We start from the raw sequence: 15,009 nt of genomic DNA, 5'->3' as shown, positions 1-15,009 counted from the left end.
AACAAAAAGCTTAACTACAGCCCCTTGACACTTTATACCAGTACTACAAAGTCTGCTACATTAACAGAAATAGACCTGTACCAGTGCTGCCCCCCCCCCAAACACACACACATTCTGACTACAACAGATTAGAGGATGAATGATTTGCCAAATGGTTCCCCTTCTGCAGCCAAAGCATATCCAGTTTCTACAAAGCACATCAGAAGGATGTGATACAACACTGTCTGCTTGCTTAAATACAGCAAACTGCAGCAGTAAAAACAAACTTGTCTCCTTGATATATTTTTTTCTTGATTTAGTGAATGAACTTTCTTACCTCCGTATTATACTAGCGGTATATATTTCCAGCTATTTACAGAACTGCTTTCAAAGCAGCTCATTGTGAGGAGAGTGTCATTAATTACAGAATAAAAGATTGTGCTATAAAGTTTGCAGAAATTGGGTATCTTTTAAAATGTACAAAAGTGTAAGGGTGGTGAAAGGTGAAAGGTGCTCCTTCCCTCCACTCGCTCACAGGTCACTCTTGGGTAAGGTATAGCACCTACTTAACAACAACCCCCCCCCCAAAAAATCAAATCAGGGTCACATGAAGCCATGGGAGCAGGTGGTGGATGGTTGTATGAGCAGCTGGTGCATCCCACAAGTCCCGGTTATGTGAAGAGTATTGATATGGTCACCCGTCTTGTGAAGACACTGCCCAGAAAAAGGTAATGGCAACCCACTTCTGTATAAATATTTACCAAGAACAATCATGGACAAAGACCAAGATCATCTACCTTATATCTCAAATTGTAATCATCATTACCTGAAAGACAATTATGCATTGCCCGTTTTTAGTCTTGAGCTGGTGGCTGTTGGCTCTCCTCATGAGTACTTTAAGTTTGTGTTGCGAAGTGACTTCACAATGTTGGAGTGTACGAACACAAATCTACATTGCGTTCTGTATTCTTGGTGGCTTCGTCTTGCAACAAAACTGAAACCTTTTGGATTAGTGGCTATTTTACTTTTGGTTCCTAAATCTGGTCTCTCACATCACATGAAAGAGTCATCTCTGCCTGCCTTATATCCTTTGGTCATCTTGAAGACTTGTATCAAGTAGTTTCAAAAATTCCCTTCTAGAAGAAACAGCCAGTTTGTTCAATCTTTCAACAAATACATTGCATCAGTTCTGGTATAGCTCTACGTTTAATAAATAGGACACCAAAAACTTTCGAAGTTCTAAGTACATTTATTATCAAAGTATGCATATACAGTGCCTATAAAAAAAGTATTCAACCCTCCCCCCCAGAAGTTTTCATGTTTCATTGTTTTACAACATTGAATCACAGTGGATGTAATTTGGCTTTTTTGACACTGATCAACAAAAAAAAAACTCTTGTGTCACAGTGAAAACTCTACAAAGTGATCTAAACCAATTACAAATATAAAACATAAAATAATTGCATAAGTATTCACCCCCTTCAAGTCAGTATTTAGATGCACCTTTGGCAGCAATTACAGCCTTGAGTCTGTGTGGATAGGTCGCTATCAGCTTTGCACATTTGGACACCGCAATTTTTCCCAGCTCTTCTTTACAAAACTGCTCAAGCTCTGTCAGATTGCACTACAATCTTGAGTGAGCAGTCTTTTTCAAGTCTAGCCATAAATTCTCAATGGATTCTAGTTTGGGCTCTGACTTGGCCACTCCAGGACATTAACTTTGTTGTTTTTAGGCCATTCCTGTGTAGCTTTGACTTCATGTTTGGAGTCATTATCTTGCTAGAAAACAAATCTTCTCTGAAGTTGCAGTTCTCTTGCAGATTGCATCAGGTTTTCACCCAGGATTTCCCTGTATTTTGTCGCATTCATTTTACCCTCTACCTTCACAAGCCTTCCAGTGCCTGCTGCAGTGAAGCATTCCCACAGCATGCCACAGCCACCAGCATACTTCATGGTAGGTATGGTGTGCTTTTGATGATGTGTGGTGTATGGTTTATGCCAAACATAGCATTTAGTCTGATGTCAAAAAGCTCAATTTGCTTTCATCAGACTTTAGAGCCTTCTTCCAGCTGACTTCAGAGTCTCCCACATACCTTCTGGCAAACTCTAACCGATATTTCATGTGAGCTCCCCCCCCACCCCCCACAGCAGTTTTCTCTTTGCCACTCTCCCATAAAGCTGTGACTGCTGAAGCGTTGTATGTGCAGTCTTCTCCCACCTCAGTCACTGAAGCTTGGTACTCCTCCAGAGTTGTCATAGACCTCCCTGATCTAGGCAGATTTACAGCTGTACCATACTTGATGATTGACTTAATGATACTCCAAGGGATAACCAATGACTGGGAAATTTTCTTGTATCCATCTTCTGACTTGTGCTTTTCAATAACCTTTTTGCAGAGTTGTTTGGAGTGTTCTAATGTCTTCATGGTGTAGTTTTTGCCAGGATACTGACTCACCAGCAGTTGGACCTTCCAGAAATAGGTGTATTTTAACTACAATCAATTGAAACACCTTGACTGCACAGGTCTCCAAAAACAGATCTCCATTTAACTAATTATGTGACTCCTAAAACCAACTAGCTGCACCGGTGATGATATGGTGTGTCATATTAAAGGGAAGTGAGTACTTACGCAATTATTCTGTATTTTGAATTTCTAATTAATTTTGATCACTTTGTAGAGATCTGTTTTCACTTTGACACAAGAGAGTCTATTTTGTTGATCAGTGCCAAAAAAGCTGAATTAAATCCACTGTGATTCAGTGGGGGTTGGGGGTGGGATATTTTTTATAGGCACTATATACAACCTTGAGATTCATCAGCACCTACAAATTTTCCCTTGTTTAAGATTTATCTTTCCTTGTTACATTACCTAAGTACATTACTTCAGTGCTGTTTTTATCCTCTGGGCCGATTAAACTGTGATGCTTTCAGTCCTGTGCACCTGTGTTCATTGAATAATAAAGATGTTAAGTTTTCACATTCTGCGATTGGTTTATTGTACAAGTACTTCAGCGTTGCCTGGTTCCCCAGTAATTTTTTTTTGGCAACTCATGTAGCTACTGGTAAAAACAATCAAGGAGATTAGTGTGTGTGAGAGAATTTGCAGTAGTACAAGAAAATGAGAAGATAGTGAAAATAGACGTTTTCCTATGCCCGTTTGTCACTCCATCTCTTTGCTATTCTACACTAATTTTGAAGGTGCACATTAGAGTTCAAATCATCCTTGTGATTCTCCTTGTCAGTCTGCAACTGTGATGTTAATTATGATGCTGATTTATAAAGACAATGTATAAAATGCAACCTGTCATTGGGGTAAACAGTCTACCAAGTGCTGTTATTATGTGGGTAATAATTTTAGACTGTTGACTACTTAACTTATGTGTGCGAGTGATATCTAATTATACACCCAGTTACACTTCTCTTAATTATCCAAGAGAGAGTCCTGTACAAATCAAGGTATGTGGCGAGAGACTTTGCTTGGCAGCCTCATTGCAACATCTTTTAAAAGTCAGGAACAAACATTTTTTTGCAGTAATAGCAAAATACAAATATGGTCAATAAAGAATTAGAAAAAAAATTAGAAAGATAGTTTTCCAGTTCCATTCTTCTGTTATTTGAACCAGTACACTACAGCCACACAGACTGTGGATTTCATACATATTTAATTGCGTGCAGATGAAATATAATCTTTTCAGGGTTCAAGGATATAATGAACAAAGATATTGTCCATAAAAATGTAGCTGATAGGGTGGTATTTCACACATATTACACTGTGGGCTGTTTTATGAATTTCAACACACATGTTTGAGGTTACCCTCAAGATTTTATGATCACATTACCAACTACCAGATACTTAACTTTAAAAAAAAATTGGTCTAGTATTTTTGATGACAGTAATGTTCGAAATTCATCAGAATGGATGGGTGAACATTGTTATTAGAAAACTAAGCAATTAAAACGCATTTTGAACTGTTACGTTGTATAACCTTTTCAGGGACAATTTACAGTAAAGCTCTGAAAAGACATTCACTTATTCTATAGTTTGAACGTATTGCAAGAATTTATTAGGCATTTCCTACAGTCCAAGAGCACAGAAAAGGATCCTTAGGCCCACGGCTTCCATAACAACTATTTTACCCATCTAAATTAATCCTCTTTACCTGCATAAGGTACATATCCTTCAATACTTTGCCTATTTAAGTGTCCGCCGAGTATTAAAAACATTTCTGACCAATGCCTTCTTAAATTATTTCATACCCCGAATCACCCTTAGCAGTTTCATTGCAATATATTTTAGACCAAAGGTTGGAGGTAGCTAAATTACTGAGAAAAATACCTCTTCAGCAGAGTTTCTGAAACAAAAGATTTTCAAAAGTAAATTGCAAGTGATTATATAACAGACTTTCCAGTTGGCTTTCATGTTACATGTTTCCAATTGGTTGAATTGATGCTCCGCCTTTTAACCAGTGTACATACCTTATGAAAAACTTTAAGTCAGAGGCACTTACTCCGGAATGCTCTAAATAAAATTACTTCAAATGTTGCTTCAAATCATTTTATTTCTTAAAAACACTTGTGCAGCAAGGAAAAGAAACATAGAAAATTATAAATATTGTTAACTTCAGTATATTGGTTCAGTGTAAGAAAATAAACTACTTTTGCCTCGAGCATAACTCCCAGCACCAAGGCAACACCTTAGCTGAGAACATTTTATTTCAACAGGAATATCCAGACATGGCTCGGGATTAGTCTCTACTTCAGGAGGTAAAGCCAGGTGATTGGATTGATGAGTTACGAGCTTATAGATAATTGGGGGATAATATACTGATCATCTCATACCTTCTTAACCGATGATGCTGAAATGTGGATGTTTTAAGCTCCTTTCAACTTTGCTCAAACCAGATTTACCCTCCTCTCTTTTTCTGATTTGAACTTAAAGGCGCCACCTTCATTCTAGTTCCATGATTTCATGTTGATCTTTACAGCAATTAGGCACCATGACCAATCCTGATAATCCATACCCGTTACTTTAGCAAGGATTGGTGGAGAGTGACCAGACGCAGGTGCCTAATATGAAGATAATGATGTGACAAATTAGAATCGACTAACTCAACAAATATCAATGATTGAATTTGAGACACAGCAATTTACTGAATATATTTCAGTTACTGGGAAAGCCCTGTGTCATTTCCACAAAGACCCTCCGTGTTTGCATTAGCCAAGAATATGCAGTTAATCAACCTCTGTAAACTAAGTCCTTGTTCGAATTTCATTATTTAAGGCAGCAGGGAGAATGAAAGTTGTGTATATATGAAGTTAATTTGTGCTTTTCTTATTACTCATTATTTCTTAAGGGCAAAGGTGTCTAGCTTCCAAGTTTCTGTATATCCCAAAACACAGTATATCTGGGATAGACAACAGTTGCTCAGCCTGATTTAATTTTCCACTTCCTCAGTATTCAGCTAAAGTCAGGTGAACTCCAACAGGCAGTGCATCGTACACTGACCATAAATGAGCGACAGGCTTTTCCATTACTAGGAGTTTGATGACCCCTTTTCTGTAACTTTTCTTGGAAGGTTAAAATTCCAGTTATATTCCAATCAAGTGCATCTTCTCTTCCGTTACTTCACACCAAGATAAGCCAACTTATAAGGATCTGCCCACTTTTTGTGCGTTGCATGCCTAATAGTTAATGGAGGTGTCACAAATATAAAGCTCTGCTATGGCCAGTTATAAGAGACAGAAACAAAGTAACTTGAGGTAATGATCATTCTCCTATAGATGTCAATTTAATCTTGTATCTATTTCAGTTGGATTTGGGGCAGTGTTTTTTCTCAAAAAGGCTCTTAAATCTTCCATATTTTGTGCTGGGATCTCTATAATCTCCTCCAGCCCTGGAACCATACAAGATATCTGCTGTCCTTCAATTCAAGGCTTTTGATCTTCCCCAAATAAAATTGCTATGCATTTGATAAATGCCTTCAAATGCTTGGGCGCTATGCTGCACTTTAAGATTCTTGCTCTAAATCACACCTCAAATCAACTTTTTGATCAAGCTTATGGTCATCTCCCAAAACAGCTTTCTAAGTGGCTTGATGACATATTTAAATTGAAAATGCTCCTTAAGTTACTTGAGATACTTTGCCATAACATAAAAATCAGTGGTTCTTCAGAAAAATGATGCTACAATTCAGCAGCTGCCAAAGGCAGCATGTAAACTGAGCCATGAGATTTGGCATCCTCTATGTGATTTAAGACTGCATCAAGTACTGAATTTCAGACAGACAGCTGCTGAAGATGGCCAAGTTAAAAATGACTTTATCCAGTAAAGGGCACATTAATCGGGATTTCTGTTGCTAGAAAGCAACATTTGCTACTGCAAAGCAACTTCGGTCATACTGAGCGGGAAAAGGGAGTGGGCAATCATGACCTTGATCTTTGAATGGTTTCTTAATTATTCATTTCCTTCATTGGACATAAAAGATACTTTGTACGAGACATCCACCAGCAGGGAACATCAACACACCACATTCCAATGGATGAAAATTGGAGAGGGTGAGGATAAAGTATTTTGTGAAATGCTTACATGGTTTTCTCTTGATAATCATACCTGCATGACAGAAGCATTTTATCTGTCAATTTGTAGTGATCTTTTAATGTTAGTGTTACATATAGGTTTTTAGGCTGGATTGTGCCTTATTGTCTTTTCTTGTGCAAATGGTGAATATAAAACTGAACCACAATATGAATATTGAATCTTGGAGTGAGTACTGTGGAAGAACTTCCATTTACATTAAATTCTGTAAATATAGCACTGGGATATTACATGGGTCCCAGGATGATTTTCTAGCTAGAATTACTTCTTTAAGTTTGTACTTGTCTCAATTTAGAGTTGGCAGTATGATTAATAGGCAAAGCTGCTCAAAAGTTCTATTTAGTGGTTTCACAGGATGGTTGGTCCAATAAATGAAGTGTGATACCTGCAGAGGAGGGACACTCTTTTAAGACTATAAGCATTCACACCAACAATGCAGGAAATATCTTCCATACACCTTAATAAGGTGATGCCCCGGAACATATTTTATGTTGAGAGTGGGTTGCAAAATCAAATCTTAAAGAAAATCTTCAGATTACAAGCAGTCAAATCTTTCCCATCGTCAACATAATACCATCCTTCTCTCTTCATAAAATAAGTGGTCTGTAAGTGGGAGCAAGAAGATTACAAATCCAAATAAGGATTAAAATATTTAAAACAAACTTCACCTTTGTACAGGTTCACTTCATAAAAAAAGATCAGACTTAAACTGTGCTTCTTGTTCATCCTCATATACTTCCAAGTAATTAGCAGCTTCTGAAGAGAACTACTGTGCGAATTCAGTTAGTGTGCATTTCTTCTGCTGAATAACTAAAGACATTCAGAGAACAGCAATTCTTAAAAGGACCCCAAGGCTCAGCTTTATTCATTCAGCTGTCTGCTAAAACTGAATCTATAAATCTACGTTTCATTGCTGCTGTATTCACACCCTCTTGTGTTTAAAGGGGGCTGTGCAGGTGTGGCTCACAATATCAGTAAGAGTGAAGTGTAGCCATCACAACTTATTAAGATTCTTAATGTGATATTTTAAAAAAATAATTTACAAGTTTCCATTTGCTCTGCCTCAGGACTTAGTACTGTTTCCATATATTCATAATAACTTTCCAAAGTCCAGACTTTAGAAAGTGATTGTATAACATTAAGATTCCATTAGATTGTGTAAATACACAACTTACTGCACTTGTTAGAATGAAATTTGAAAGCACAATAAAAGAAATGAGACATCACAAGGAACATAAACAGGCTGAAAGTGACTGATATGTTTGGTGCCAACTTCGGAACATGTAAGAAAAAAATTCTGCCAAGTCGATCAGACTTACAGATTCAAATAATTACTAATCCAGGCACTAAGTTGCAAACTTCAGCTTTTGGACCTATAAGATTTTTAAAAATTCTTGAATAATTCCGATGAAGTAGCTGCATACCAAGCAATTTCTTGAATCCATGTGTCTCTAAAAACTAGCAGGAGTTTGGCAGTGGTGAACATTTGCACTTGACATTAAGTTATCAATATATTGCATAAATACATGTAAAAAATAAAACAAATGTGAAATGTGTTTTTGTCATGTAGAAGAGTTTGACATCTTTCCTATAATCTGCTTGGTCAATCTTTCTCCACCAGTTATTAGTTCTTTGAAAATTGCTCCTTTGTAAAATACATGTTGACCCCTTCCAACACTAAGACATTTTCTGTAGAAGGTGGTTTTGTGTTCTTGCATGGCTGTTTATAGTCCAGAAGGCTGGCAAGTTGAAGTGACTAAACAATCACAGAGTTAAGCAAAGTACATTGTGCGTAAGGTGTCCTGGTGAACTTGTACAGCTTTAGCCAGTGCCTGGGGATCTCGCCCATTACTCTGTCCAGAGATGTGACTGCCTTCTCCACTGTAAAGAAAGTAGGAAAAGTGAACCAAACACTCTTTTATTTGTCCACTCTAACAACTTGCTTAGGGGATACTAGCAGCTTTAACAGACTAAGATGAGAGAAAGGTCAGAATACTCGAATCATTTTAAGGAACAAACACTGATACAGGTGAATTGGTTTTTGAAAGAGAGAAAGACCAAATGAGCTAGTAGGCATCTTCAATACCACTAATTTATCAAGTATCTCTAGGAAATTATTACTAATGTTTAAACTTCCAAACTAACCTTGAATACTACTCCCTACAACATTGCAGCTGGTATTAGATGCTAGATGACACTTTCACCACCTCCAACACCATCATCCTGACCAAGACATATCTGTAATTTTTCAAGTTGGTTCTCCCCAATCCAAAGGGTATAAACTTAAGACGGACCTGGTACACCGCTAAAAAGCAGTAAAAATGAATGTCTATTCTGATGGGAGTGGATAGGTAGTAAAAGGTAAATCCAAGTTTTTTTTCCTTCCACCGACTGCCTCCTTGCATCTCTCTCCACTGTCCTTCCAACTTCACCTTAACTGCAAAAAGCTCTAGGATTTCTTCAACACCAACCCTGATCTCACCAAAATACCCAAAGCAATTGCATTTCTCAGCCAGAACCCCAACTCTAAATTCATTCCCTCCTTGGCCAAGCTTTTTCCTATCATGTTTAAGAGGTGACATATGATCAGAAGATGTAGAGTACTCATTGGTAAAAAGACCCTGATGGGAGTTATGTACCAGCCAGGATGTGGGATATAAATTACAACAGCAGAAAGGAGAGGCATGTAAAAAGGGAAATGTTACGATATACATGGCGTATTTCAATATACAGGTAGATTTGAAAAGAGAGGAAATTCGTAGAATGGCTATGAGATGGATTGTTAGAGCAGCTTGTGGTGGAGCCCACTAAGGGAAAGGCAATTCTGGATTGTGTGTTGTGTAATGAACCAGATTTGATTAGGGAGCTTAAGGGAAAGGAACCTTTAGCAGGCAGTGATCATAATGTAATAGAATTCACCCTGCAGTTTGAGAGAGAAGACAAAGTCAGATGTATCAGTATTACAGTGGAATAAAGGGAATTACAGAGGCATGAGAGGGGAACAGGCCAAAGATGATTGGTAGGGGACACCATCAGGGATGACTGCAAAACAGCAATGGCTGGAGCTTCCAGGGGCAATTTGGTAAGGTACAGGATAGATACATCCCAAAGACGAAGAAGCATTCTAAACGGAGCATGAGGAAACCGTGGCTGACAACGGAAGTCAAAGAGAGCATAAAACCAAAAGAGACGACCAATAATATAGCGAAAATGAGTGGGAAGTTAGAGGATTGGGAAGTTTTTAAAAACCAACAGAGGGGAAGTATACAATCCATAAGGAGACAAAAGATGAAATATGAAAGTAAGCTGGTCAATAGTTTAAAAAGACGACACCAAAAGTTTCTTCAGTAAAGTGTAAAAGACAGGCGAGAGTGGATTATCAGACCACTGGAGTGGTTGTAATGGGGAACAAAGAAATAGCAAACATACTAAGTATTATGCATCAATCTTCAGTATGCCAGAAATTTGAGAGTGTCGGGGGCAGAAATGAGTGTAATTGCTCTTAATAAAGAGGTGGTGTTTCGGAAGTTGAAAGTCTTAAGGTCGATAAGTCACCTGGACCAGATGGACTACACTCCAGGGTTCCGAAAGAGGTAGCTGAAGAGATTGTAAAGGCAGTAATGATGACCTTTCAAGAATCACTAGATTCTGGAATGGTTCCGGAGGACTGGATAATTGTAAATGTCACTTCATTCTTTAAGAAGGGAGGAAGGCAGAAGAAAGGAAATTATAGGCCAGTTAGCCTGACATTGATTCGAAAGATTTGGGAGTCCATTATTAAGAATGAGGTTTAGGGGTACTTGGAGGCACATGAAAAAGTAGGCCAAAGTCAGCATGGCTTCCTTAAGGGGAAATCTTGCCTGACAAATCAATTGGAACTCTGAGAGGAAATAACAGGCAGGATAGACAAATGAGAGTCAATGGATGTTGCTTACTTGGATTTTCAGGAGGTTTTGACAAGGCGCTGCACTTGAGGCTGCTTAACAGCATAAGAACCCATGGTATTATAATAAAGAAACAAGCAGGGATAGAAGATTGGCTGACTGGCAGGCGAAGAGTGGGAACAAAGGAGGCCTATTCTGGTTGGCTGCTAGTTAGTAGTGGTGTTCTGCAGGGTCTGTATTGGGACCGCATCTGTTCACATTATATGTCAATGATTTAGTTGATGGAATTGATGGCTCTGTGGCCAAGTTTGCAAACAATACAAAGATAGGTGGAGGGGCAGGTGGTGTTGAAGAAGCCGAGCCTGCAGAAAGACCTAGACAGGTAGGGAGAATGGGTTAAGAAGTAGCAGATGTAATATAGTGTAAGGAAGTGTATTGTCAATCACTTTGGTACAACGAATAAAAGCAGAAACTATTTTCCAAATGGTAAGTTAAAAAATCAGAGGTGAAAAGGGACTTGGAAGCCCTTGTGCAGGATTTCCTAAAGGTTAATTTGCAGTTTGAGTCAGCGGTAAGAAAGGCAAACGCAATATTAGCATTCATTTCGAGAAGACTAGAATATAAGAGCAAGGGTGTGATGCTGTGGCTTTATAAGGCATTGCCCAGATTGCACATGGAGTATTGTGAGCAGTTTTAAGCCCCTTATCTAAGATGTGCTAGGATTGGAGAGGGCCCAGAAGTGGTTCATGAGGGTGATTTTGGGAATTAAAGGGTTAACGTATGAGGATCGTTTGATGGCTTTGTGCCTTTACTCACTGGAGTTTAGAAGAATGGTGGGGTGGGGGTCTCATTGAAACCTAACGAATATTGAAAGTCTGAGATAGAGTGGAAGTGAAGAGGATGTTTCCTATCGTGTAAGAGTCTAGGTCAAGAAGGCACAGCCTCAGAATAGAGGGGCATCCATTTAGAAGAGAGATGGGGAGGAATTTCTTTAGCTAGAGGGTGGTGAATCTGTGGAATTCATTCCCACAGGTGGCTGTGGAAGACAAGTCATTGAGTATACACAAGTGGAGGTTGATAAGTTTTTGATTAGTTGGGACATCAAAGGTTATGGGGATAATGCAGGAGAGTGGAGTTGAGAGGGATAATAAATCAGCCATCAGGTGGAGACCATCTCATGATGTCGCATTTTGCTTTACATCTTCTGAAAAAATGTCTTCTTCTCTCCTTTCGCTTATGGACTGAACTCAGTAATTTCAATTAATGATTCTGCTATTTCCATTTGCAACTTCAAGACCAATTACATTCTATGTTCTCATTTTGCTTTGCCTTGTGCCATCACTCATTTGTCCATTTCTCTCCTTCTACTAATCAAGCAGACATGCATTTAGTATTATCGTCCCTTTACTCCCGCTAGACTTCTTTAAATGTTTATAATAGTGATGGATGGTCATTGATAGTAAGTCTGCTTGTACATGTTTTCCTGACAAAAGATGCCATGCTGTAGCAAGAAGTTTTAATAACCTTTTGCACTGTGTAATAAAATACATATAAATCAGGAAGGTACATTTACATCAATTATTTCAATCACTTTCCTTACCTGTCATGTTCTTTGTCCACCAGGTGGTACCTTGCCCTGAATGCTACCAATCTGGCATAGTAGGCAGGTGCTGGAATGGAGACTGAGCGAGTACAGCGTACATACGTGTGACACAACTGGTAGGTCAGGATTTGAAGCTCATCTGCTGTGAATCGATTGTCATCCCACAATACATAATAATGCGAAGGTCTGCTGGTGCCCTGCAAATGATAAAAGGTGGAACTATGACATTTAACCAGCCATTTAAAAGATTTTAATTTAAATAGCTTTAGACATCAACCGTAACTGCTAAGTACATTGATTTTATTTCATAGCATTCTTTAAAAAAAACAAGCACAAACCGATTGCCATAATAATTTACTTGCCTGGTCCGATATTCTTCCACCAGTAAATTAAACTCTCAGTTTACACGTTTTGCAATCATGTGTTTGTATACTATCTAAGGTGGCCACACTACACTTTTTTTGAGTGCTCACTTAACAAAGAAACAAAAAAATAGAGAAACATTTTCTCTGACTCTTCTCTCTAACCTCTTTCCAGAAATTTGTTTTAATTATACTTGCCTATAATGAAAAAAAAATTGTTGATGCTTTCAGTGAAGAGTCAGATTTTATTTAAACTGGCTGATCAACTGAAATAAATGCACATTCTTGACCTGAATTTACATCAGGAGCTAACTTCTCCAGCCTATTGCTACTGAAGCGTATAACCAAACTTTATTTATTTATTGAGCTACAGCGTGGAATAGGCTCTTTGAGCCACGGTGCCCAGCAGTCCCCCGATTTTAATCTGAGCCTAATCATGGGACAATTTACAATGACAAATTAACCTACCAATTGGTACGTCTTTGGACGGTGGGAGGAAACCCATGCGGTCACGGGGAGAACACAGTTGCAAGAAAAAGTTTGTGAACCCTTTGCAATTAACTGGTTTTCTGCTTTAATTACTGAAAATGTGGACTGACCCGCATCCTAAATCACAATAATATACAAACACAATCTGCCTAAAATAATAACACACAAACAATTGTACTTTTCATGTCTTTATTGAATACATTGTTTAATCATTCACAGTCCAGACTGAAAAAAGTATGTGAACCCTTGTACTTAATAACTGGTAGAACCTCCTTCAGCAGCAGTCCAATTTCTATTAAGCTTCTGGTGACAGACCATTACCCTGACATTTTTCGGTAAAATGTCTTGATACAATTCTGAATTCATTGTTCCCTCAACGACAACAAGCTGTCCAGGCCCCGAGGCAGCACAGCAGCCCCAAACCATGATGCTCCTTCCACCATGCTTCACATTTGGGATGAGGTTTTGGTGCTGGTGTGTAGTGCCCTCCCCCCCCCCACCCCCCAAAAACATAGTGGTGTGCATTTCTACCAAAAAAGTCCAACTTTTGTCTCATATGTCCACAGAACATTGTTCCAGAAGTGTTGTGGAATATCCAGGTGGTCTTTTGTAAACTTGAGATATGCAGCAACACTTTCTTTTTGGAGAACAGTGATTTCCTCTGTGGTGTCCTTCCATGAACACCATTCTTGTTCAGTGTTTTTCTTATAGTGGACATATAGTGGAGACTTCAGCAAGTTCAAGAGATATCTATAGGTCTTTTGCTGTTAACCTTGGGTTCTTTTTCACCTCCTTCAGCATTGCATGTTGACACCCACTCCTAGGGAGAGTAGCAACAGTACTGAATTTCCTCCATTTGTAGACAATTTCTCTTACTGTGGACTGATGAACGCTCGGGTCTTTAGAAATGCTTTTGTAGCCTTTTCCAGCTTCATGGACCTCTACAATTCTTCTTCTAAGGTCCTCTGAAAGAGGCATGGTGCACATTGAGTGAAGCAGGCTCTGTCAGTAACCTGACTTGGTGTGCCTTTTTTATATAGGACAGGGTACCTCTACAACCCACACCTCCAATCACAACTCATTGACTGGAACACCCGACTCCAAATAGCTTTTGTAGATGGCATTACCCCAGAGGTTCACCTACTTCTTCTGTGATTGTTTAAATGGTGTACTCAGTACTGACAAGAAGCACTACTGTTTGTGTGCTATTAGTTTAGACAGATCATGTTTGTATATTATTGTGACTTAGATTAAGATCAGAGTAATTAACACAGGAAACTGGGTAATTGCAAAGGGTTCACAAACATATACTTGCATCTGTAAACTCCTTCAGGCAGTGGCAGGAATTGAACCGGAGTTGCTGGTCCAGTAAAGCGTTGGGCTAACCACTACGCCACCGTGCCACCTCACTCCTTTCTCTGAAGTACCTTGTGCAGAAGAATGTACATACATAAAAAGAGCTAACCACCTCAATGTCAATTTCCCTCACCTCTCATCATCTGCATAGACTACATCTCCTTCAACAGCTTCTATTTTAACAAGTGCAAAATATTCCAAGGCACAAAATAAGTAGCATTTTCTAACAAAGCTAATATACCATCCTATATCCTCAATGTCAACATCATTTTGCAGTATACTTTAGTTCAAGAAATTCAAAACTATAATTTTTCTTTTTACCTCTCCCTTCTCCATAGTTTCCAAATTCTTAATGAATTCAGTTCTCCCCTAAAAATTACTCCAGTGTGTGATATCATGTACTTTCAGGCCTGGTGTGGTTTAAGTGCAGAATTTTGCCCTTCATAAATGTCATAATAACCAGATCACACAATGTTTCCACCACATCATGAGTTTCTTTCTTGGTAATTCATGTAGGAGAATACACCTACTGTGATATGTGACAGAATGACATAATCTAAATGCAACAGGAAAGCAGCAAGAAGTAAAACCCAAGGGATCTTATAATTGGTTTCGTAGGTGATGCATCAACAACCAACCTGTAATTTACCTTAGAAATCATTTCTATTACTTCTCCAGGACCGGAAATTGTATTAATGGAGAAAACAAAATCAGACTAGTTGCTAATCATGCTCAGAACAC

At 38.6% G+C, this 15,009-nt stretch overlaps 1 protein-coding gene across 5 annotated transcripts in view; it reads right to left on the bottom strand.

The window, feature by feature from the left end:
- Positions 1 to 4,520: 4,520 nt before the first annotated feature.
- Positions 4,521 to 15,009, bottom strand: part of LOC140190656 (protein argonaute-1) — an 87,794-nt gene continuing 77,305 nt past the window's right edge. For all 5 annotated transcript variants that reach the window (XM_072247424.1, XM_072247425.1, XM_072247427.1 and 2 more), the window contains 2 exons: positions 12,059 to 12,258; positions 4,521 to 8,455 (listed from right to left, as the gene is read on the bottom strand). In XM_072247424.1, the coding sequence (XP_072103525.1) occupies positions 8,347 to 8,455; positions 12,059 to 12,258 (309 nt within the window). In that variant the 3' untranslated portion in view covers positions 4,521 to 8,346. The remainder of the gene's footprint in view (positions 8,456 to 12,058; positions 12,259 to 15,009) is intronic.

The sequence above is a fragment of the Mobula birostris genome, chromosome 30 (assembly GCF_030028105.1).
Source record: "Mobula birostris isolate sMobBir1 chromosome 30, sMobBir1.hap1, whole genome shotgun sequence".
Taxonomy (NCBI): Eukaryota; Metazoa; Chordata; class Chondrichthyes; order Myliobatiformes; family Myliobatidae; genus Mobula; species Mobula birostris.
The sequence above is the reverse complement of the archived record's forward strand: the minus strand, read 5'-3'. Positions and strand labels throughout refer to the sequence as shown.